Source organism: Aquila chrysaetos, chromosome 11 (genome assembly GCF_900496995.4).
Source record: "Aquila chrysaetos chrysaetos chromosome 11, bAquChr1.4, whole genome shotgun sequence".
In the NCBI taxonomy this organism is placed as follows: domain Eukaryota; kingdom Metazoa; phylum Chordata; class Aves; order Accipitriformes; family Accipitridae; genus Aquila; species Aquila chrysaetos.
In genome coordinates this window covers 40487875-40513802 of record NC_044014.1, presented here as the reverse complement: position 1 = coordinate 40513802, position 25928 = coordinate 40487875, and the positions used below count along the sequence as shown (strand labels likewise).

The following is a 25928-nucleotide window of genomic DNA, read 5'->3' as shown; positions in this document are numbered from 1 at the left end:
TTTTGATGTGCTGCTTATGCCAAATGAATTCCAGTAAGATTTCTAATAGTAAAGAGGAGCAGAAGGAAGACCATCATTTTGAGTAGGAGCATTGGTTCAAAAAGAGATGGCAAATAGCACCAAAAATAAGGTTAAACTAGAAAAAGGAAACATATTTCTCCTGAGGGTGCAGTCTGACAACATAGCTGACTCAGTATAATGATGACTAGCTGTTGCCAAAAATCAGTACTTCTGATCCCATCCTACAGGATCAGGATGAGAAACCCTCTTGCCGTTTCCCTTGTGTCCAGCCGAAGTGTCATTTAAATCCACAGTGAAACAACTCAGGGAACTGAGCTGCCCAAAAACTAACTTGAGAAAACAAACAGATTTTGGCTGAGACCCCTTAACTGGCAAGGACACACAAGTCCCAGGAGTACAGTACTCGCATAACTTTGAAAGAATTCATTCAATACAAATTACCAAACTAAAGAGTACTAAAAGGGATACTTTTGTAGCATCTAAGTTCATCTATTGCTAATACTTTTTGTACAGAACAAGCCACAATAACTGCATTCATACAGTCTCCAGTTCACCTCAATTAGTCAGTCAGAATCTACTTCAGTAATTATGAAAGTTGCACACGAGAAAGTTTTTAAGAAAGGAGTTTTAATAGAGAGGTTCTGAGGCTATATTATCAGTAATTTTTCCAGTCAACACCTGCTAAACAAGCTTCTTTCAAATACAGCAATAGTTACCACAACTCAATCAGAATTAAGAAAAAAAAAAAAAACCAAACCTAGAAAAATTGATTCTGTACAACCAGAACAGGCTGTGGGAGCAAAGGGTTGCTGCAAGCCTGACCTGTACTCATTTTTTCTTGAGAACAAACATGGTTCCCACTAAAATCTGTTTTCTTACATGTCCAAATTAGTTTTCACCCCACATACTCAGCTCTTGATGCTTCATTAATCCCTATGGTTTAATATCTGCTGGGCTATATTGGAAACAGTCCCATATATCTTCATCTTGTTTTTTCCTCCCAACTCATCCTCTAATAGCATCTCCTTTCCATCATACTCCCACACTGCCATTTTTACTGTGAAGTGCTTCTAGACGTTTTTCCATACTAGAATTAAAACAGATCAATTCTTGTCCTTTTAAAACTTAAGTTTTAAGACTAGCATAAAACTCTGTCACATAACAAACTATGTCACCACCTATGATTTTTAGCAAAAAGCTCCATTTGTTTCCTCATTGTTGTGGTATGCTAAAATGGCTACAGAGCAGAAGCCAGCAAAGCTGCAGTCAGGAGTTACTGAGGAGGACTGGGCAGGGGTGAAGAGCTCAAATATTCAATCACCTTTTCCTTTATGAAAGGAAAAGAAGCGTATGCATCCCTCACTCAGAAAAAAAGCTTATGCCAAAAAGCCTCAATTGCTTACTGACAGCTAACACTCAATAACTGGATCCAGGTCTTCCAATTACTAAATTGACTTAGTGTCTTGTGCTTCCACACTGTTCTAATGAACTTTACAACGTAGTCACGCACCTTCAATACGAAAATCTTTTAAAATCCATCAGAAAAACTAAAATTTAACTTTGACAGACTTTGGAACTAAAGTATATTTAATTTGTTACCTGTGGATAAAAGTAGTGTGCAAAACTTTGGTCCCCACCAGAGAAAATTCTCTTTACGCAGAAACACTCCTCACTCTCTGCAATAGGAATAAAAAACAGGCAACTGTGAAAATGTGAATCTGAGAAATGATTAAGACACTGCAATCAACACTCAATTAGAAAAAGGTTCCTTCATTACATAACCTCACTGAAGCAGATCTTTGCAATACAATAGTTAAGACTATCTTTAACTGAGCTAAATGTTAACAGCTCTAAGTTTTAGCTTTAGTGCTAACGAAGGACCTAACCCAACAGCACAAGTAAGCATGTATTTCCCACAGCAGAAATGGGACTTTAGGGAATAGAGCACAGTGAAAATGAGCTGTTTGGAAGAAAGTGATTATAGCCCATATTTAGTTTAAATCTCAAGTTTCGTAAGACACTATAAAGGAACAGGAATCCAAGAAGTAAATATACTAGATGTTGCTTACCTGTGGTTATCGGGCATTGAGTACTATAAGGAAGCCAGTTTCCTTTTACTGTGAAGGGACTTTTCCTATTACTGGTTGTTCCTGTACCTAATTGCCCATTTCCTCCAAGTCCAAAAGAATAAATTCTTCCAGATGAAGGAACAAACGCAGTAGTGTGCTGCCTAGGGCAAACAAAATTCAGTAACAAAAACCTAAGCATTGTAACATGCTTTGTGCAGGCCAGCTTAAGAATTGTGTTAAACAGTATGTTAAAGGTCCTGTAGTACCAAACACTCTACTTCTCTATTGGCAATGGACTGCCACTGGCAATAGTCCATTTATACTCCAATAGGCAATATTCCGTTTTCATGAAAAAGTTCACAGAACGGAGATGCCAGGTTCTGCTTTGAAACCCTGCTTAGCCACAGTCTGACCTTTAGAGCATATCTCTTGACCTTTAGAGCATATCTCTAGACCTTCAGAAATTCAAAATTTCTACCAGATTGGCTGCATCTCCTTTCCCCTCCCATCCTTCTCAACTCTAGATGCCCTCTCTCCTACCATGAGCCTGGGAAGAACCAGTATTGAATTTATGCAGACTATTAAAACAGAATGGGTCCACTAGATGTCAACCAAACTGCTAGAACGACAGCATATTCTTCAACCCAAATAACAAAGTCTGCCCATCTCTTAAAAAATTATGTTGCCTCCCTCACTTTGTCTCCTTAGAATACAATTCTTTGGACAAGAGCATTTTCAAGTGTGCTGGGAATTTTTCCAATTTCTTGGGTGCTATTATAATATATACAATAAAAAACCATTAGGAACTGAAGTGCCATACACTATTACGGGTATTTCACAAAACAAGCTGTTTCCAAATTTTACACTTATCCTCAGTGATGTTCATGTACATCCCTAACACACTTGTTCTTTAATAGGAAATGATAAAGCCACAGCAATAAACAACACCTTCACATTTCACACTGATTATTCACACTTTCAGTTTAGAAAGTCAGAGCCTCTCAAACAGTATAACTTCCATTAGTTCTTCCATTGAATGTTTTTAAAATCCCAGTAAGGTTTCTAAATATTTTTTGTTAGAGACCACCTTGTCTTCCCTAACCACAAAGGGTAAGAAAAAAAACCAATTCATATTGCAATATACATGAAGTTTTATACAGAACAAGTTATAAAATTTGCAGTGCTAGCACAGAATAGACCTTACCTGCCACAAGTGATTTGTGTGACAACACTTCCCATAAGTTCAAAAACTTTCCTTGGGTTTATCTCGTGGCTGGTAGAGTTATGACCCAACTGACCATAGCCTCCAGCTCCAAATGTAAAAACCCCACCTTCCTAAACAAATAAATTATTTGCATTAAAATAATAGTATATCTCAGAACAAGAAAGTTAACAGAAATAGGGGTTTAATAAATCTCCTTGTCTGATGATTTTGGAATTGTGAGGAAAGGAGAGAAAATATACGTGCACAAGAAGGCCCTGAGACACAGAAGGGTCACAAGTTAATTGCAGTTATGAAAACGTGGCACAGCTGTCAGGTATTACCTTATTCGTGTTAAATCGCGTTCTTGTAACTTCCATATTATACAATAGTCCTGCCATTAACTTGTGTCAATAATAGATACTAATCCTCGTTTTTCCTCTTTTCCAGTTTTCTTGACGAACTACAACAGTATATAAACTCACACTATTAAAAAAGTATACTTTGGCTTTTAAATCCTGAATATAAACTGTAAAGCAATTATTAAATAGGAAGCTGCCCTCCTCAGGCAGATGATGCAGAGTATGACTGAAATAGTCAGCTTCATTATTTGAAAGCGTAAGAAACCAGAAAATTTCAACACTGTCGTGAGGCAAGTCATTTTTTAAAAGTGTTTTTGATTAATTTAATCAAGAAATTAACCAAAAACTTTCATGAAAGAATGTTAAATCAGAAACATTTTCAGAAGTTATACAACTTACCTTACAACAACTTTGAAACTTTCCATTTTCAAATGCTTTGAAATTGTAAAGCTGTTTCTTTCAATTCTACTCTGCATCAGACTGGACCTCTGCTGGAAATCATCATTAAAATGGCAGCGTCCGCTGAGAAAAACCAACAGCCTCATTCACTGAATCAGGATAACAAACAGTGACAGGTTTTTCTGAATTTCAGAAGGACTTGAAGAATGCTCACACATATACATAGTACTGTCTACAAAAGATATAAGTCAAGACCCCTCGTTCTGCAAGGCCTATCATGCAAGGGAAAATGGAGCTATATAAACAGGTGACATAAACGATTTGTTGAAACATTTACAGTAAATTCAGTAACTTAATTGAGTCCATCAGCTTTAAAGCAAGTTTGAAGTTAGCTTCTGTACATTAAAAAGTGAAAAACATTTAGAACCCAAGTTACAGATTGGTGTTTTCTTCACATTCTATATTTCCCTAACCTCGCACAATACATTGATATCAATTTCAGCATTACAAAGTTGCCACATCTTTTTCTGTTAAAGCGAGAGAATATTTTAGGACAAAAAGCAACTGTTTGTGAATAGTCCTTTCCTTTCACTGTAGAAAATTAAGCATGTATAAACAACAAAGTATGACCACATTTAGGCAGATCATATTTTTCAAAACAACTTTTAACTTGTTGCAGTATAAAAATTCAAACTAACACATCAAAAAATCCATATATTTTCCAAAAGTAAGTAAACACAAATGTTTTTCTTCAGAAATAAAACGTCAAAAATAGTTACTCTCAAAATTCTAATGCCTTCTACAACAATATTCTGAATCCAACAGATTCAGACATGAAATGGATATTTAGTCACTTGCCCAAATCTTGACTGGCCAGAAGTGTTTTCTACTGCTATCAGTATTAAGCCCCAAAATACTCTTGTTTATAAATTGATACATTTTACTGAGATTGATGAACAGCAAATGTCAAAATGTTAATACATACTGATTTTTACCTAAATGTTGAAGTCTAATCCAACTAGAAAAACACAGAAAGAAAAGTACAGGAGTCAATCATTTAAAGCAAGACATGTATGTTTTGGTTTACCCACCACAAAATAAAGGTACTTATCATTACTTGATCCTCAAAATACACTATCCATCACTAAAATGAGTGTAAGAAAGAACACTAGCATTATACAGTCTATGTTGCTCATAGAAGTTTCCAAATAAGTTTAAAAGTTTAAAAATAAGACTCCAAATAACACGTTTAGCCAACAGTTATGTATAAGGCAATTTAACACTTTTCAGCTCTCTATTTTAATCATTTCCTACATCTCTGTACGAACATGCCACATTGACTCAGAATACTTGCTTTTTTTCCAAATTGGCCTGGAAATAAGTGGCCAACTTTTCATAGAACCTCACACTATAATACTTACTAGCGGATTATGTAAATCTTCCATTTCTTCTATTGGTTTGCCAATAGTATGTAAACAGCTGCTGCACAACAGCAGACAGAAGAGAGGAGTGAGAATATGCGAGAGCAACAACCCTGCAGACCCCAAGGCCAGTGAAGAAGGAGGGCAAGGAAGTGCTCCAGGCGCCGGAGCGGAGATTCCCCTGCAGCCCGTGGGGAAGACCACGGTGAGGCAGGCTGTCCCCCTGCAGCCCAGGGAGGTCCATGGTGGAGCAGATCTCCACCTGCAGCCTGGGGAGGACCCCACACTGAAGCAGGGGGATGCCCGAAGGAGGCTGTGACCCTGTGGGAAGCCCGCGCTGGAGCAGGCTCCTGGCAGGACCTGTGGACCCATAGAGAGAGGAGCCCACGCTGGAGCAAGTTTGCTGGCAGGACTTGTGACCCTGCGGGGGACCCACGCAGGAGCAGTTCATGGAGGACTGTCTCCCATGGGTGGGACCCCACACTGGAGCAAGAGAAGAGAGCAAGGAGGAAGGAGCAGCAGAGACAATGTGTGACGAACTGACCACAACGCCCTTTCCCCATCATCCTGCACCGCTGGGGTGGAGGAGGTAGAGAAGCCAGGAGTAAAGTTAAGCCCAGGAAGAAGGGAGGGGTAGGGTGAAGGTGTTTTAAAATTTCTTTTTATTCCTCATTACCCTACTCTGACTTTTGATTGGCAATAAATTAATTTCCCCAAGTCCCCAAGCTCTTTCGCCTGTGACAGTAATTGGTGAGTGATCTCCTTGTCCTTATCTTGACCCACAAGCCTTTCATGGTATTTTCTCCCCCCGTCCAGCTGAGGAGGGAGAGTGATAGGGTGGCTTGGTGGGCACCTGGCATCCAGCCAAGGTCAACCCACTATAATAGCAAATAGCAAATCACTAAGAAAACTTTAAACAACCACACGCACCAATGCCCCCGGCATTTAATTCAAATTCAAAATTAACTTTGTCTGATCAGTGATAACAGCAATACTAGAGGCATTACAGTCAGAAAACAGCTAATCTCTTTAGGATACATTAATGTAAATGTCAATATCTGCATAATTTTAATAATGCAACATGCACTGTCATATCAAAAATGCTATATTTTGTATGCTCAATTTCACCAAATCTGACAAAAATTTAAAACTACCAAAAGATTTCTTGTATTTGGTAAGTTTTTTCAGATATTTAACCATTCTTCCAGCGTTTCCTCAACTTCATCCAATAAACTTTGAAGAAATTTTATGCAGAATTTTGTTTATTATTTCCTATTCAGGTAGCATCTTCTCCTGAAAACATTAAAAAAAAAAATCAAAGCATAAACATATCTTTAAATACTGTACCTTTGTAAGGGCAGCAGTATGGTCTTCTCCACAACATATATGAACAACCTTCTGAGTTCTCAGTGACTTTAGCAGCGTAGGAACATACCTGTCTGAAAGGTTTAATAGAGCAGTAGGTCGCTTATTTTGAAAATAAAAATCAGAAAACAAATAGCTCTGCTCATTTATTCTACTTTGGTTCCAGTCAAACAAGCATTTTAAATTTGTTAGCATAATACAATCATTGTGACTGACTTTATGTATCTTTGAGATGGAAGTGTCAGTACAGAAAAAAAAGAAAAGACTACTATACTGAAATACTTCATAGCAAATAGTCTCATTTTCACTAGCATAGCATCATATGTCAATACATAAATCATGAAATAGGGAACAGCACGTTAGACCTGCCATTGGCCATGAGAAAACAAATGACAGTTGTTTTGAGTTGTTTGTGCTTCATGTTTTTAAAGTGTTAAGTTGGTATCAGTTGGTCATAGTTCTGTACTACTAAACGTATAATAAAATGGAAGACTGCATAATTAGGAAGGACAACTAACTTCCCTCCATCACCAGAGCAAATCAACTTTGTCATCCAGTTGAACAAAGACAAATTTTTTTTAAACGCTAATGCTAATGTCTTAAAATTTGTCAGGTAAGCTAAGATGCCTGGAAGAAGCCCTATCAAGACATAAAAAAGGGATTTTACCGAGAAGTGATGCTATATAAAAAACTGGGGTCATACATATTCCAAAGAATATGTAGAAGCAACTGAAGTCTCCCACGAAAATTTTATTTCTGAAAAGTACATCTAATTTTCTTATCACATAAGTGTGACCAGATCTAAAGTGTTAATTCAGATACGCATTTTAACTACAACACATTTTTCTTATTTTAAATAGTTATAAGAACAATGAACCAGTGAGAAAGTTTGAATTCATGAAACTAGCTATGGATTATTCTATACTAAACTGTGCATTACAGGAACCTGATAGCATATACACCCATCTTGGAGCCCTGCACACGGATAGTGCGCATGTAACATAATACAACTAACAAAGAAATAATTTTTTGTCTAACCTAACCACTTGCTTAAAATCGTTAGTGAATATCAAGACCCTAGTAGAGGAAATTTTGGAAATGGTTAGCTGAAAAGTGTGAATGATTATCAAAAGTGGCCTGAGAAAGACAGACACCCACATGGCAGTAAAACAATGCAGATGCCTTAAATGTGTCTACTAAGGACAACCAAATATTTTTGATACATTACTGGTTTCGTCAAGCAATTTCATCTATCTAAAATTCAGTTCCAACTGTAACTACTGCACAGTATCTTAATTCAATCCCGTTCAGAAAGTTTAATTCACAGAAAAATCTAGAACAGGGAAAGAAAACAAGTCAAGCAAGCTAGAATTTCAACATAACACTGTTGGAACTTTCACTACAAAACAGCCAAGGAAAAAATCTCTATGTCTTCCTTATGCAATTGCACATGACATCAGCACTCTCCAACAATATTCAACAAAGGTTTGTTCTGTCTGCTCCTTTTCTAGGAAGACTGCTGTCTCTAGGTTCGCAAAACAAGACCTTCAGCATGAAATTTTACTGAAGTAATGTTTACTTACCATTATCATCATTAAGACCCAGCTGCCCAAATTTGTTGCGTCCCCATCCAAAAATGGCTCCAGAAAGAGTTAGTACAAAACTATGAGCTCCTCCTGCTGCAATCTGTGCAAAAGGGATTCCCAGCAGAGATTTAATCACATGTGGTGAGTTTTGTTTTTTATACTCATAACCTAAGCCCAGCTGGCCATATTTATTTTGTCCCCAGGAAAACACTTCACTTCCTGTTTAAAGGGGGAAAAAAAAAAAAAACCACCAAAAAATACAATCAATATACTTTAATTATACAAAGTTTATTTACTGTAAGAAAAGCTAAAACTTACTCTTCAAATATTTTTGAGTTTGAAAATGCATACAAATTACTGATGTCTGAAGATAAGCATTCTCGTGTAATTTGCAGATATTCAACTCAAATATTTAATCAGACTGAAAGTATTTAAATCACATTCAAAACCCTCAAAACTGCTCTTAACATCCCTGCTTCAACAGTGTTAGATAAGTTGAGTTTGGTTATTCAAAGCAAGGTGCTGTTCCATTGGGAGTTCCACTACTGCATATATTTTTATGCAGACATCTTAAGTTGCATACTGGACATGCAAAAATTTCCAATTTCCAATCACAAGCCTCATCTAAGCTTTTATATGGTAACATACTTAATTTTCACATACAATTTAAGTGACTATATTTTAAATTTTAAAATATTGTATTAATGATATGATCAGTGAAGCACAAAGTTTATAATGTCTTTTGATGCCTTACAAAGAAAAAAAATGTTCTGAAGAATCACAAATCAGAGAGCTATTTATGTTAAGATTGCCACCAAAATAAAATGTTCCCCTGAACAACCAACGTTTTGCCAAGGTATTTACTATCCTAAAGATCAATACCTAATCACAAAGATATTTTGGTTTTGCTGATGCAATGTTTCAAACAGTAATGTTACCTATGTCTGCCCTATCTCCATCTTCCCAATAACAGTTTTATCAAGATGGAAAATGATGAAACCCATCCCCTAGGGTACAGGTCTCTCGGATTTTATTTATTTATTTAAAGAACAACAACCAAAAAACAAAACCAGACAAAAAAAAAAACCCTAACGCACCACTTTAATACAAAGCCTTCCTAACACCGAAGAAATCCTATGCCAATCATTTATAATCACACGAACTAATCCACCTTATCAATATCCCATATATAGATCTAAAAATGCTATGAAGTCTCCTCTCAAAATGCCCGATGCAAGTAAGTTCATCCCACCTTCCTCCCTGTGTGGGTCTGTTTTGAAGGCCATAACCTTGCTACATTGCAAGTATTTCTGCAGGTTCTCCTACAACAAGGAAAAAAAAAAACCAAAACCAACAAAAAAAACACCCTACAATGCATGTGAAGAACAGAAACATAGAGCTGCAAATCCACGAATGGGCAATAGGATAGTGATACTGTACTTGAAGCTTGTAACTGTTTAAAACACTGAGTGAATTTTATCTTGCACTTTTGACCAATAGAATGCTTAACAGCACAATTCTGATACTCCCCACATTCTGCTGCTGATCTTAACCCAGGCAAAGGGTTATTTGTAAAATCCTGTGTGCCTGTCCTGAAAACAAAGGAATCTCACTAGGTTATAATGGTAAAGACACCCAGGAACACACAACAGCACAGAAAACATATGAGCCCATGAAAAGTCACATACAGAATCAAGGCACATATAGTCAGTTTAAACTGTTATATTTAAAGAAAAAAAAAAAAAAAAAAAAAATCATTCAACATGCGATTAACACCTCCCTCCCCACAGCTTATTTAGTTTATATTTTAACCACACATTGTTAAGAAACACTGTCAAACTATAGTCTTTCTCGAATTTTTGTTCTGAGTTTCTAAGTTTCCATTAACCCTGTACAGCAGCCACTTCTTCCAAATGGAAGTTTCGGCCACAACTCTCCTTTGTCACGATGAAACGAACAAGCAGCAAATTTAAATTCATATTCATTTCTGGAGAGCTATTCTATTAACTAGACATACAATACTCTTACATGAGTGAGGCCAACTAAGTATGTTCTCATAGCCCCAGCAAAACTTTCAAGACAGATGTTTAAACCTTTCAAAAGGTGCGTTATAACATGACATTACATTTTAACTATAGAAGCATCAACAAAACAGAGGCTTTGGAATAGAAAAGCAGACAAGGAAGTCGCTGTCTGCAAGCCTCAGTAACTTGAAGTTACAGGTTAAAATAAGACTAGTGACAAAGTGCCTTGCTAGCAGGATGAAAAAGAAATGGGACCATAAAAAGGAGAGAAACAAAAATTAATTTAAAAAGGAAGTTACATGAAAGCAAGATGATAAAAAGCAAAAAAGCATAAGAAAAAAAGCAGAACAACACAACATTTGTTTGTACATTTATTTTTTAAATTCAAGCTTCCATCATTAAATTAGACTTCCCCTACCAACCTGAAATCCCATCTGTGTTAAGTGGTAGCATGTTTTAAAAAAAATTTCCTTTTTAAAAAAGGCAAAATAAACATTGACACGTTTAGAAATATCTGGTAAGAAATTACACAAAACTTCAGAAAAATTTGGCTTACCTTTTGAGAGTGCTAGCGAGTGATAATAACCACAAGCAACTTGAACAATTTGGATCTCTGATAAGCTTTTAATATTTCTATCAGGGTAAGGAAACAGAGAAACAATTAAGCTACTAGGTCATGGTATGAAATATAAAGTCATGCCAAAGGGTAATATACAAAAAGTGAATCCTTTTCACTGACATATATATGAAACTAATTTAAATATCCTAATTTTAATTAGAAGCTCTTTAGTAAAGTCTTAAGTCAAAACTGCTTCTTTTCTAACACTTTCAAGGACAGGTTCTGTCTTATTTTCAAATTAATAAAGTCAGTAAAAAAGACCATAATGAAGAATTTGGGAGGCTCATGTGCTAGGAAGGAGATGTCACACAGCTGAATGGAGGAAATGAATACCGGATGCAAGAAAAAAATTATTCTTACTTTCGAGTTTCCAAAAGAAAAAAGGTTTTACAAACTTCTTCATATCAGTATTAGATATAAAGACTGAATTAGTTCCTGTTAAAATTTGAACACTCAATTTTTCATCTCTACCAACATTAACTTCAATCAAAACTTCAGTTGATTCACAGCTATCAAGTATTGTACAATGCTATAAAGAAGTTGCAAATACATATAAATGTGCACTAAATCTAGTATGCTTTCAACTTTTGATGAGAAAAACAGTTTCTAAAAGCTCTGTGGGCTTTTAAATTTGATACAGAAAAAAACCACTTTATATTAGTTATTTATATCTTTCATGTTTATACATATGTCACAGATAGCCATGATAAAAGTTATAGATTACTAATGTTCCAAGGAATTGTTACTTTTGCATGTCTCTTCCCTATGTAAAAAACAAAACTAGAAGAGAAAACCTCCAGCTTGCAAACACACAAACTTACTGCTACAGACAGTTCCACTGATTTCAGTGAACCTATTCATCACAGTAAAAACGTGGACTTCAGCTAGCTGGAATGCTTACAGCATTCTGAAAACAAGCTAGTGAATCTGGCTAGCATTCATTTTTATAACTAGAAGGCGTATTATTCAATCACAACTAAAAAACTTTGGGGTGAAAATTGAAGTATCAAGATCAGATAGCAAACATACCTTCTTCAAATGTACTCCCACAACTGGTTTTGAAAGTTTAACATTCTGTTTCTCTTTAACTTCTCTTAAACAGCAGTTAGCAATCCCCATTTACATTCTGAAAATACCCATCCTACTTTTCCAACATAACTCTCATTCTTAGTACATGACTTAAAAAAAGAAAAAAAAAAAAAACAAACCACAACCCCAACAAACCAAACCAAGCAAATCCATAACACACTTCTCACATAAGCTTTTTGTGAAAAGGAAACTGTCTACAACATACAAGTGCCATAGCTAAAATACACTTTCTAATATGTGTTTTTAATTGTAACAGCAGAATAGGTTAACCAATGTGATTTAAGCACATCTGTTTCAAAAAAATAACTTCTTATACACTAATTATTTTTAACCTGGGCACTCTGATGCATTCCTCTGTTCCCGGCAAGCCAAGCTGTCCGTCAGTAGCCAGACCCCAAGCATATACCTGACCCTTGTCATTTAATGCAAGGGTGTGGGCTTCCCCACATGATACAGCTACAATATTTTGGGCATCCAGTGCACCAACATGCTCTAAAAAAAAAAAAAAAAAAAAAAAAAAAAAGGAAAAAAAAAGTTAGTTGTTTTAAAAAAAAAAAAAACTACTAACAAGTTAGTATTGTCCAAGACAGTTATACTCAGTACTATGATGTCAATTGAAATGACACAGAACTAAGCCCAGAAAGTCTGCCAAAACATCCTTTGTTTAAAATTATAAGCATGCTATTCTAGGAGAAGTAAGTTAAATTTGACACCCCAAAGTAACCAAACAACAGCTGTATCTGGAGCAATACACAAAAGTGCACAAAAACTGCAGCTTGATAATGGTTCCTTCTAATCTTGTCATCTGAAAATGAGTGCAGAAACTCAATTAACATTAAGGTCAAATAGATTACTGTCAAATGACTACACGTGTAGATATTACGTAAGAGGAAAACATTCCACCACAGCAAATTAAATTCACCTATTCATTATTAGCAAAAAAGCCTGCAAAACAAGGCAGGGCAAATTAAAGACTAAAGCTACTGATTTTGCAATGAGCTACACAATGTCCTCTTTATAATGCAAAATACTGTAGAAACAGATCCTAAAGAGTAATTTTTCTAGATATACAGGGCATGCCTCTGAAAAGCAAACACTAAAATATCTCTGATTTTTTTTCCAGTAGCCTGCATCAATACCCTTAAATACATTTGGAAAAACTCAAAGTTTGTTTTCATGCTTATGATTTGTGATCAGAAGTCTAACATTTTTATTTCAACAGTAAAGTGGAGAAGTATCATCAGGGTCTGTCATTAAGGCTGCAATTTTCAACAGTCCCCCTTAAATAAGAGCCTGCTTGGACATTTTATGCCCAGTTTTCTAACACATAAATTCTATTCCTGCCTAAGAATGGCACGCCACTGAAAAAGTCTGTGTATCATCAATGCAACATGCACTGTAACCACAGCCTAACATAGCCTAAGTCAATTTTGAAACAGTAGCTAACAGTATTTTGGCAATTGGGTGCCTGTCATGTTGCAGATAAAGTAACACAGGCAGCAGAGGTAAGTGCATTTTTTTAACAGCTGGTCTGATTAAAGAGGTTACCACCCCAATTCAGCCCATAACAGCCTCGCCAGTGGAAGAGGTCACGTAAGCACTCTCCAGTTCAGGCAACAGCATGCAGATTAGCTCCAACTATCTTCACCAGCTGCTAAACTAGCCAGGCTGACTTTGCCTAATACGGGTTAAGGAACATTCACACAACCCCTGTGGCAAGCAGAGCTCTGTGGGGAGGAAAGAGGGAAGGTACAACTAAATAGTGCCACTGGTGACACGGAAGTGGCAAACACATGCAGTCAGCAACAAAATTATCTTCAGCTAGCAGAAATACGTTCAAAAGAGAGCAACCAACTCATTTGTAAAGACACTGAGCCTCTTTAGACTGTGCAAGTTATCCCAAGGCACTAACTTCACATCAGAACATTCAACAGTATTGTCAGTAACCTCTAGATGACAGAAAAATTAGGGAGGAGGACATTAAGATCCTCATGACTACTGTGTCTGAGCATGTTAAAAAAAAAAAGATTTATAGTAGGTGTTTGTCCGTTACATATGAAAGCTCATACAAGGCTGTTTTAAAAAAACAAAAATTAGAAGTCAGATATTTTTAAGTTTTAGATTTAAAAGACAATTCAGCATAGTTTTCAAAGTGGGTAACAAATATTCAGAGTAAGTTTGACAAGCTGAGTTTCTATCCATTTTCATGAAGTAGATTTTTGCACAGGATTAAATTTTATCAGTTTTAATATCCATTTACTGCTTCCCAATAGAAGTCCAAATTAGTTTTTAAAAGTTACAGATCAACTACACAAAAAGTCTTTAAGTGGCACCAAATCCGAAACTCTGAATAAAGGAGAACTACTAAAATACTGCAGAATGCCTTATTTCCATTTGAAATATTTGTATCAATTACTGTGCCAAGTAACTTGTAAAATTCCTATGGCAGTGATTGGAATAAACTCTTATTAAGCCTTTTCAGTTTGCTTACGTTATGCTACAAGTACTGTCAGAAGCACTGTTCTGTATCTCTCAGTAGCACGCAGATATGACTCACAAGCACAGCTCTGAAGGGAGCCCATGTGCACACTCCCCTGCAGTCCTTGCAAGATGTTTACCCACTTCTGCTATGGAACTGCACTAGCAGGAAGCAGAAACATGCATATAACATAGATAGGAAGAAAAAAAGCCCAAATAAGTTTTACACTGCATCCTTTAGGCTTTTCCAAATCCTCTTCCTGTAACACTGTATATGCTGAAAAGTCTTTTATCAAAAGTTTTATTTTTAGTTCTTAAAAAAGAAAATGAAGAACATTGCTTCAATCAGACCCGCTCTACATCACATATTACACGATTAAAAACACACAGCATGTTTCTCAACTATGGTATGGCAAATATTCATGTCTACCATATTCCAGTAGCCAAACCCATACATATAGTACACAATGCTAATCCATGTATTGAAGCAGGTCACCTCCCCTCGAGATTAAAAACAGCCACCAAGTCTCCCACGGCCCTAGGTAAAGCGATTCCATGCTGGAAATAAAAAACAGTGGCACTGCCCAGCTGCACGGCAGGCAAAAGTATGGGGGACAGCCATATTTTCACAGTTGGCTGTTTCCAACTGTCACAAGATGCGATCTAAGCAAAGGAATGCTTTTCAAGTTAAAAATACGCCCATTCTTGGAAGAACTACTGTGCATACAATTCAGTACATTCACAGACACTGGCAACCTTGGGTTTGATGTAGAATAATGAAACAAAAAATACAGGCACAACCACACGTACTCGCCACAATTCATTACTTCTAAACTTACCGGGTCTTTTCCTGGCTTTTTCATGCCCTAGTTGTCCTAGATCATTGCATCCACATGTATAAACAGTCCCATCATCCAGGACAAAAACAGTATGTCTCAGTCCACATCCTACATCTCTGACCCTCTTATTTAAGAAAAAGTCACTTTTTCTGGGTTCCAAAACAATCTCTTCATCAATTCCACCCAATCCAAGCTGTCCAAAAGATGCATTTCCCCAGCACAACATGTTTATGCTTCTCTTGATCACAGAGATCTTCCAACTTCGCTTTTCTAGAATCTCCCTTCTGAGTAGCTGTTAAAAAAAAAAAAAAAAAAAAAAGGAAAACGTACATTTTTTCAGTATTGTCCCTAACATTTATGTTATCTTCTATATAGCAGGTAATCCACAAGTTCACTTTCTATATACCAATATATTGAGACATCGAACAATTTTTAAGAGTGTGATTTACTTTCTTGGACAGTATTTACATTAACTCTGCAGTAAAATGCTTTCCTTCCCATTTCAGGTACAACTTTTAAGATGTGCAGGTCCTCAGTTTTATAAAACTTTTTTCAGCAACTTAAAATATCATTCTTTCTAAAACTTCTCTGATCCCTAATCCAGATCCATACCAATGGCAGTCACAACCAATTCTAGCCAGTGGAAATGACCTCAAACATCTTTTAAGGAGACAGTACAGGCTAGTTTCATTACACAAGGAGCTGCATGACTCCAGAAAGCACTGTGTGCAGCCTCAAGATCATACCCCAAAACAACACTTGACTCATAGCTTGGAAAAAATTGGTCAGCTCTGATCAATGCAGTTACACAACACAAAGGATAATATGATGTGTCAATCATTACATTTAAACAACTATGAGTCAACTGACCTTACAATTTAAAAGAAAATAAATTGCTGAAACTCAAGTCCCCAGTCTTGCACTGCAATCAACACAGGCTACAGCTTCAGAGTTACTCTGCAGGAACAGGAGGCCACATATACAAACTCCCCCAGGCAAACGCCCATCCCTAATGCCTAAATTGCAATTACCAGTATTTGTGCTGACAGACTCCGTACCTATTTGGAAAAGATACAAAGCTACACTTCTCTTTCATTTTCAGTATTGCAGATGACGAAGAACTTAGGACAATGTTTTCGCTATTACTCATACTACACTTCCGTGAGAGTAAGTTTCCCCGTATTTTCAGAACAATTTAAAAATCAATGCAATACAGTGTAAAATTGCTATAAATTTTCATCTGTGACCGTTATTTGGAAGACAGCATGAATAATGGAATGTGGAATGCAATGCACTACAAATGGCTTCAGTCTTACATTCTGCAGGGTCATAACTTGTATAAACCGCCTAAACATAAAACTGCTCAGAGAAGCAAGCCATCAGTTAGCACCTAAGTGTTACATAACCAAAAAAGGGCAGAATTCCTGCCAGCACAACAGGATGAACTATTTTTCTCTGCAAAAGTCAAAATGCAGTAAACGAGATGCTTATTTTTGTGATCTCATAAAAAAAAACCAAAACAGCCAAACAGCTTAAGATATATTGCATTCTGTTTACCTATCTCAGGAGATGACGCATGATCAAATATTTCCCTAGCTATCACTAGCTATATCCTACCACATTCAGAAGGGTACATCAAAATGAAGACGTCTTCGGTTAAGACATTGCTATGCAACAGCAAATTTCACACATCTGTGGCAGTGACTGCAATGCAAGCTTCAACCTGCAACACAAGAAGTTAGAAGAGATGTATGATTATAGTGCTTCAGGATTTCCGTAGCCAAGATTTATCTCCAGCGGGGCAAAAAGGAGAAAAGTTCTCTTTTCTGTTGAAACAGATATGTATTTCCACAGAAGGTGTTGGGGGGGGGGGGGTTGTTGTTTCGCTTTCTTTTCTTTTAAGAGTCGGTAGCCAAAGAAGTTTTGTACTTTGATCTCAAATCACGGCAGTGTTTTATCCCTGTACACAGGCACGAAAGCCAACTCACGTTCTCAGCTGCTGGATACTACCCTGCGTGACGTCAAAAGCCGCCCAACGCCGACACCAAATACAGAACGCGAGGGAAACCACCCAACTCATTTTCTACTAGCAGAGACGAGTAACGGTGCTACAGGAAGAGTCTGGATGTTTCCCGCAGGCTGGAGCGGGCTGGGTAATCGCCCTGGCCACGGGCGCTGCCTGACGCGCTCTTAAAGCGCCCCAGCCGCCGGCTGCGCGCCCACCGATCCCGAGGGCTGTACCACACGCTCCCGCCCGCTCCGGCTGCCCCTTCGAGCGGGACGCCGCCCGCCTTCGCCGCCAAACGCCACGGGGGAACGCAACGGTTCCCCTCCCCCGGGGCACGGCTCCCCCGGCCGCCGCCGCGCTGGCGTCCGGGGAGAGCGGACGCACCGCCGGCGGGGCGGGGGCCGGAGGAGCGCAGGTCGGCGGCCGGAGCGGGGCCTCCGCCCGTTCCGACGGGGGCGGCGCCAGGCGCCGAGGTCCCCTCAGCGCGCCCCGCGACTGCTTAAGCGGCGGCGCCCGGAACGGTCCGAACCGCCCCGGCCCACCGGCCGCCCTTCCCCTACCCCCCGCCGCCGCTTCCCGCGCCGCGGCCACAGCCGCCGTCCCACCGGCCCCCTCCACTCTCCCGGCCGCCCCGCGGGGCGGAAAGGCGGCAGCGTCGGGGTCCGCAGGGGTCCCAGCGGCGCGGCGCGGCGCGGCGCGGCCCGGCGGAACTCACCGGCGGTGGCGAGGCTGCTCCGCTCCCCGCGAGGCCGCGCCCAAGCCCGGCCCGCCCGCAGGCACCCACCGGCCACCGCGAGGGCGTGAGCGGCCCCGACCCGGAGCGGTGACAGGCCCCGGCCGCTCCTCCTGCGCAGGCGCGAACTCAGCGGGCGGGGCCGCAGCGCGCCCGCTTCGCCGCCCGCCTCGGCCTCGTGGTTAGGGGCGGTGACGCAGCGGCGGCGCGGCGTGACGTCAGCGGGGCGAAAGAGCCCGGGGGCCGGCGGCGTTTTAGCGGCCCACGCGAGGCGCTGGCGGCGCGGAGGTTGGGGACGGGGGTCCGGGTCCCGGGCGAGGCTCGGAGGGAGGTTACGGTCGGAGCTCGGCGCTCTCGGGCTGCGAAGAGGCTGAGCGAGAAGTTGACGACGGAAAAGAAACGCAGGAGGATGAGCGCGAAGCGTGACGAATGGTGGCGTGACGCTTTCGGCCTCGCGGTGCGCCTGGAGGACGGCGCTGGAGAAGAGCGGGGCTGGGTGCGGGAGGGTGCTGTTAGCTCAGGTGCTCGCTCCCGGGTGGTGCCTGCGGCTGTACGTATTCTGGTTCGGGAACAAGTCAGCGCAAAAAAAACATACAGTGGCTTTAAAACATACCACCGTTGTATTACGTCACTATTTTAAAATCAAGAATGAAAAAAATCTGAGTATGTTCTGGGGCAAATCGCTCCCTCCGTGTTTGCTGAGAAGAGGTCTTCGTGATGGCGTATTTCTCCTTCCTCGCGGAGCGGTTAAGAGAGTTGGCTGCGTCTTGCTATTCCTTATCCGTGATCTACGGAGATCTGCAGAAGCCTCTGCTTGATCTCTGAGGGCACGAAAAGAATGAGATCAGCGAGCGGGAAGGAACTGGATCTGCCAGGGAGAAGCAGGAACAAACTGTTCTTCATACTCCAATTACCTGTCATTAACTTCTGACCCAAGGGAACTTCTTTTCGGAGGGTAACCCAGCCGGGGTTGCTGCAGCGTGCGGCAGCAGTGTCCACACACGCCAGCCCGGCCACTGGCCCTCCTGGTTCAGGGAGAGGGGCAGGCTGGCGGGTCTTTGCTGTACCCCTCCGGCAAAAACAAATGCAGTTTTCTGAATTCTGCCTTCCGGTTACGTCCTCGGTGTCAGAGCATACATGAGTTATGTTAAAACTTTTTTTTCACTGAACACACAACTCTAGTGGAGCAACTAAAGACAAGTTTACATGCTAGATGCGTTTTTTAGCTTTTTTTTCTAGGATTTTCATTAGTGCCGGGAGGAAAATCCATTGCAATTTATGTAAGTGGACTGGGTTGGGAATCCAAATGCAGTTTCCTTATTTAGCAGCCTCTCTATAGTAGTTCTGCAATCCACCTTTATGTAGGTCAGGAAGTAAAAAAGGCCAGGAAGGACCAGGCATACGTCACAGCAAGTGATTTTGCAAACGATGGGGAAGAAAGGTGCTGTGTTTGGTGACGTTTTGCCCTGTAATGGAAAGCATTTAAAAAAAACCAAACGGGATGTCTCGGTCCAGCCATTGAACGTTCCTTTGTGTAACTAAGTAGGTAAGATTCTGCAGGACTTCTCAGGATTTGTGGCTGTAAATTTATGGGTAAAGATCCAAACCAGAAATATTAAATTCATACATAGAGAAAATGAGATGGCTGCGTAGCTGACAAAGGCTAAATGATGCAGCACTTTTCAGGGTAGCAAATACACAGGTTTGTTGTTTAAAGGAGACATGGGAGTGATTTGCCTTTTTCCATTCTGCATGTAAGAGTGGAAGGTTAGCAGTAGCTGTTACAGATAGCATAGCAAATGGAGGAAAACATTTCATTCATTATCTTCTAAACTTCCTTTTCCCCTTATCTGTGAGAGCACCAGAGTAGCAACTGCGAATAATTACCCTGTAAAGTGGATTTTAAATAGTCATTCATTGTGCAATGTGTCCTCTGACCAGCATGTGGGGATATGTCCATGTACTTGAAGAGAACATTATATGCCCAGTACAATTTTTACATGGAAAAGTATTTTGGTATAACTGGCCTAACGCATTAAATAAGAAATATACAAAGCATGGAACAACATACGATGTTGCACAAATCTCAGCTTCCTTCTGTATCAGACATAGCTATTTCATTTAAAAGAATTATTTTAGTCCTAAAATCAGATTACTGTAAGTTAAATAATTCAAATGTGTCTTCAAATAAAGTATAAGCCATATGTTTATTCTACTTACTACCTATTTTAGCAAATTTTCTTTCCTGTGCCAGAGAAGCCACATCCTGCCTGTCTTAATGCCTTGAGAAAGCCCCTTCCTTCATGGGGCTAAAGATACGCAGGCAGCGGGGGGAAGGGAGTACCTACTCTGGTGCCGCATCGCTGCTTGGACTCCCTGCCGCTCAGTACAACCAATTCTGCATCCACTGGCATTAAATCTGCCAAAATGTGGTTCTGTAGTTGCAGTGGTCAAGAGAACTGTGGGTGAGCATGCTTTGCACCTCAAAATTCCCAATGTCCATTCTAGTACTTGCAAAGAAACCCAGTATTTTGCAGCGATGCAAAATCCAGTGAAAACAAGAAAAGTAAATCTGGTTAACTTCAGGGAAGGGATTTATTCCTTCTAAGTACCTTAGCACACAGGGTTTTCTATTACAATTGCACAGCCTTCTTGTTGATGGCCGTAACAAGCAGGAAACTATTTTCAGTTGCCCTGCCATTATTAAAATAGCAATGCTTGGCTACTGCCTGGTGATTGCTGTCAGCACAATTGTGTTTTTTAAATTGTACCCCAGTTAATCACCCATTCAGATAATACAAAAATGAAAAAAAATCATATATAGTGTTAACTAACGTATACTTTATGCTTTATTACTGGAAAACACCCTTCAGTGAAGACACATGTTTTTGAGGGCTACAGTGTTAGGGCACAAAACTTTCTGTATAGCTAATAACAGAGATGGACTCTGCTCTCCACCTCCATTTTCTCCTGGCAACAGTCAGTACATACTTTATAAACATTAATTCCTCATTTCAAACCCCTTTGTTTTAGACTTTGATGTGTCACAGACTATGGAAAATAGAAATGGGTGTCCAGAACAGCTGATAACATGAAATTAGAGATGTCAGCATTTTGCTGTGAGAAATTACTAACCTTTGTGTGAAGCCTTTGTGTAGAATATTCTTGATTAAGACAAAGGAAAGGCTTTAGAATGCAAATAGCCGTACAAACAAGGTACGGTTAGACCCTTTTATGCCATTTCAGTTTTACGTTTTATCCTTCTATTCTTCACAGTATCAATATTTGGATGATAGTAATTAATGGAAGTGCCCATGTAGACAGTCAGACGTAACTCACACATACACATAGAGTACATGTTTTATATGCTCTGCTACTTCACAGCTGAGCATGTTTTAGTTCTCTGTCTGCCCACCCTGCTCACTGTAATGATTCTGGTCAGCTCAAATGCAAATGTGCGTACCAGTAAGACCAATTATTTATTAACTGACGGCGACACGGTGAAAAAAAAGAACAGTTTTTCACCTGTTTGTGAAGGGAAATCACTATGTAAATACTATGGTCAACAATATTGCAACTTCTGTGTCTAACTCGAGGCACCTAATTAAGGGAGCTGTTTAAGGATTAGCCAAGGAGTCATACCTTCAAATAAGATAAGCAAAACCAAAAACCTGCAACACCCCATTCAACCCTGGACAGGAAGACTATAATGAAGGAAACAAGCCGACCTTTGCATTAGCTATGAAGCTTTTGTGCTCACAAACTCCTGCGTGGATCCAATATCCCCAAGCCCGCACAAATTTCAGCTGGCACTCAGAGTGACTACCCCATATCCTGGCAGTATGGCAGAAGCCACACGAGTGCCCAGGCACCTGCAGGTTGGGCTAAAGATGCTGAACATTTTCGAGCATCCTACACAGGGGGTTGGGAACGCAGCCCCTTCCCGCATGTGGCACGTTCTCTTCCTATTGCAGTCATGTTTCACACTATTACATGAATTTTTTCTCTTATAAATAGATCAGCAGGCCAGGTGCTAACTGAAGGCCAGGAAATTCCCATGTAATCTTTTGGGTTTTTTGGCTTAAGTGTTGGATGCTGAGAAACCAGTTCCCATGTCGTTAAACTGGGCTTTTGGTCAGGCCAAAACTGATCTTTGATTTTTAAGGTGCAATCCTACAGGAACACACGATCAATAATTGAGCCAGTTGTGCCCTGCGGAGACCAATTTGAGAACACACTGAACCTCAGCTTATAAAATAGCAGCTCCAAGTGGTGCCACATGCTGCTGATTCTGACATGACACTGTGTCTTTGCATGGCAGGATGATGAAGCACCCTAAAATTAGCCTTCTTACTATTTCGTAAAGAGCAGACAGAAAGGTAGCAGCCTGCACTGAGGAGAACAAAGAGGCACAGGAGAAGACCAGAACTGAGGCTCACACACAGGCTGGTCACAACACTTCATGGTGAGCACTCTTGGCTTCTTTGCAAATTTCCATGTTGGATTGTTTAGTGTCCTTTCTTATTCCAAGCACGGGGTGACCTGACTGTGAAAGAAGAAAGGTGCTCGTGTAAACAGAAGCGGGGTGGAGGGATCTGTTCTCTCAGGGGGCTTGGGAGACAGCAGAGGGGAAAACTCACTGTGAAAATGACATGGATGGTCTCTTTACTTAGAGGTGTGGTGGGAGCTGTCATCTAATTCACAGAATTAAGTTTGTTGTTACTGGAATAGAACTGGGAATGGAAGTAAAAATCGTGCTGGTATGGAAACCAGAAATACCACGATAAAGCCCCCCCTCTGTTGAGCCAGACTGAATTTTCCCTGATACTCAGCTCTCTATCCACCCCATTTCTTGGGTGATAAAGTCCTTGGCTTTACAAGGAGTAAGATTTGAGAGAAAAAAACTTCCAGGCAGTAGGAAGATAGGCATGGGTGTGTTTGGGTATGGGAACAGAAATAGTGAAGGAAAAGGTCCTAGACCAGAAAAACGCTTGCAGATGAGGAGGAAAAAGAAACTGTAAGGAAACACTTGAATATCAGAGGGTATAATAGGCTTGACATGAAATGGATGTTAGGGCTGATTGCTTGGAGAGAAGATGACACAGCATGCATCTCTAGGAAGCAGAGGACTCTGCCATCAGCTAGGTGTAGCAGCCTGTGGCCCTGTGCCTAAACTATTGTCAGGACATGCTGTTTTCTCTATTCCTATGGTGGGACTCTGCAAAGAATAGCTGGGAAGAAAATAACTCTGAGGCATAAACTGTGACCAGTATGTTCGAACTATATCCAGCTGTTTCTGCTATTAGTTAACACTCAGAAATATGGGACTATTTTCCAACAAAGATATTTCTGTTTAGTAAAGATGATTGGACAGTACTCTGCAGCTTTTGTGATTTAGTTCACAATAAGACTCATGATTTCACATGTATCACTGAAACCCAGAGGGGCATGATACTGTGGGATCTATTTTGGTGCAGTTAGCAACTGATAGATATTTGGTATAGCATGGACTGAAATGTGGTGTCAAAGTGGTAATGAATCTGTGCCATTTGTATCAACTACAGTACAGGACATCTCTGTTCAAAAAGTGGATTAAATATTCACAGTGGACGAAGACTCTTGGACAGATGGAAAATTAGATTTCTCTTGCAGAGGTTGCTAAGGAGCTCCACAGAAATTGCATGTGAGCAGTTAGAGCTTGGAGTCCTTGGAGGACTGTAACTCTGAATTTCCTATGATCTAAGTCTCAACCTTAGCATTAGAATAAAAGATTTTGAAAAAAAAAAATTTTGGAGACAAAAGGAAAGTGAGCTGTATGAGATAAGCAATAAAATCCTCATAACTGTGTGAAAAATGGAATCACTACTGCTACCTACACACAATTTGTATGTGGAGAAACCTATTGACTCCTCATGTTCCCAGAGAACTCCTATGCCAATACTTACTAAGCTCCCATTTAGGAAAGAAAAATTGCCACAAACTTGTAATCTTTTGTTTCTGTTTACTGACACTGGAGTGCAAAATGCTGGCAATCTTATTGTTGATTTTTTAATATGAGTGACTTAGAGGCTCGTATTTCTCTCCAGAAAATCTTGGGACAATGTTTTGGGGATAATGTTTCTTTGTTTATTTGGTCTACCAGCATACAAGAAACTGTTTCAATTTACAACTTTGGGGGTGTAAAGGGGAGGCCAAAGCAACTATATATCATTTGGAAGCAGAAACAGTAGAGCAGCCATGTGTGCCAAACCTCCATTGCATTTAGCTGGCTTTTTTTTTTTCTTGGATAGGGAGAGAGGTAGCAGTGATTCATCATTTATATCTGATTGATGAAGGCTTTCTTGTCATTAATGTCAGCAAGCCACTAGGACACCACTAAATATGATCCCAGTTGATCCCAATCAGAAATGATCATTGGGGGGGTACTGGATAGTCCCCACTTAACACACATATATTTACTTTCATAAAAGAAGAATACAGGGCTATTTCCAGCTTCTGGGCAGGGTTCTAGAGCAGCAAAATTACTCTTAAACATACATAGACATAAATTTGAGAGTAGTCGTAGGGCTTGGATCCCTCGAGATTCAAGAGAGATTGCTCCTGACACTGTCTCAGAAAAAGACACAGCATTTCCACAGCATCCAACTGAGACATAGCAGCTTCTGTTCACCCCATGACCCCATGGAAACATCCAAACCCAGACAGATTAGCAGGAGGAAGGTCAGCTTGAAACTCCAATTTCATCAGAAAACACTTCCACAACATTTTTTAGTCAGTAGACTTGTAAAGAAATCTTGTGCCTAATGTGATAAAACTTTTGCAAATACAAACAATTCAATACAACAACATTGTATGCTTATAAGCTTGTAGCAAGCTCAGCCAGGCAAAATGGCTCTTGAACAGACAGTATAAATATTACAAATTAAATTCCTTTGAGTATAACTTATTTTTTTAAATAAAATGTTAAGAAAATAATGCTTATTTGGCCTTATGGCCAAGTGGTTATTTGTAATAAACAGCATTAGGATTAAAAATCACTTTTACTGAGAGGCAAATGACATGTGATCTTTATAATTTTTCTTGACCTCTGGTTCAAGTTTGAGCCTCTAAATAGCTTATCACCATTATAAACCAATTTGTGTTATCTTCTGAGTTTATAATAACCATAAGCATTAAAACAGTCTGTTCATAACTATAATAATCCCTACTGGATTCCCTGCAGAATTATAACAGACATGAACCTAGAAGTGTTTCGTTTATAACCATTACAAAAAGTCAAAACTTCCAGTGAGTTGTATCAGCAATGATCTCTTAAGAATCTAGTATTTGGGATTACAGTGTGCACATTTTCAAGTCAAATTTATGAAAATTGTTATCTTTTGGCTAAGATTTAGTTTAGAATAGTTAATAGCAATACATACAATTTTAAAGTCTTCACTTTAAGAGTTCCTACACCATTAGTTTTACAGCTAATTTTGACAGGATACAGAACTCACTATTTGCCCAAGTAACAACAAAACAGATACTGTCATTCTATTAATTTTCCTGATGTTTTCTAGCAAAACCACAGCAAGTCAAAAGAAATACCATTTGACAAGTAGAATTAAAATGTTTTTTAAATTATAATTTAGATCTACGTATTTTGAAGTGAGATTTAAAAGCTCAAGAATTACCAAATAAATTTATGTTTACAGCTATATTTCAGGAAACTTAT

At 39.5% G+C, this 25928-nt stretch overlaps 1 protein-coding gene across 6 annotated transcripts in view; it reads right to left on the bottom strand.

The window, feature by feature from the left end:
* The window catches only part of HERC4 (HECT and RLD domain containing E3 ubiquitin protein ligase 4), a 37234-nt gene extending 18894 nt beyond the window's left edge, over positions 1 to 18340 (bottom strand). For 2 of the 6 annotated variants that reach the window (XM_041127155.1, XM_041127156.1), the window contains exons 1-10: positions 18197 to 18340; positions 17031 to 17196; positions 15474 to 15765; positions 12489 to 12648; positions 11005 to 11081; positions 8422 to 8643; positions 6821 to 6912; positions 3295 to 3425; positions 2091 to 2251; positions 1621 to 1697 (exon numbers count right to left, since the gene is read on the bottom strand). In XM_041127155.1, coding sequence (XP_040983089.1) covers positions 1621 to 1697; positions 2091 to 2251; positions 3295 to 3425; positions 6821 to 6912; positions 8422 to 8643; positions 11005 to 11081; positions 12489 to 12648; positions 15474 to 15699 — 1146 coding nt within the window. In that variant the 5' untranslated portion in view covers positions 15700 to 15765; positions 17031 to 17196; positions 18197 to 18340. Of the gene's footprint in view, positions 1 to 1620; positions 1698 to 2090; positions 2252 to 3294; positions 3426 to 6820; positions 6913 to 8421; positions 8644 to 11004; positions 11082 to 12488; positions 12649 to 15473; positions 15766 to 17030; positions 17197 to 17461; positions 17702 to 18196 lie in introns of those variants that run through there. The other 4 variants (XM_030029713.2, XM_041127154.1, XM_030029712.2 and 1 more) reach the window with 3 other exon arrangements.
* Positions 18341 to 25928: the final 7588 nt, after the last annotated feature.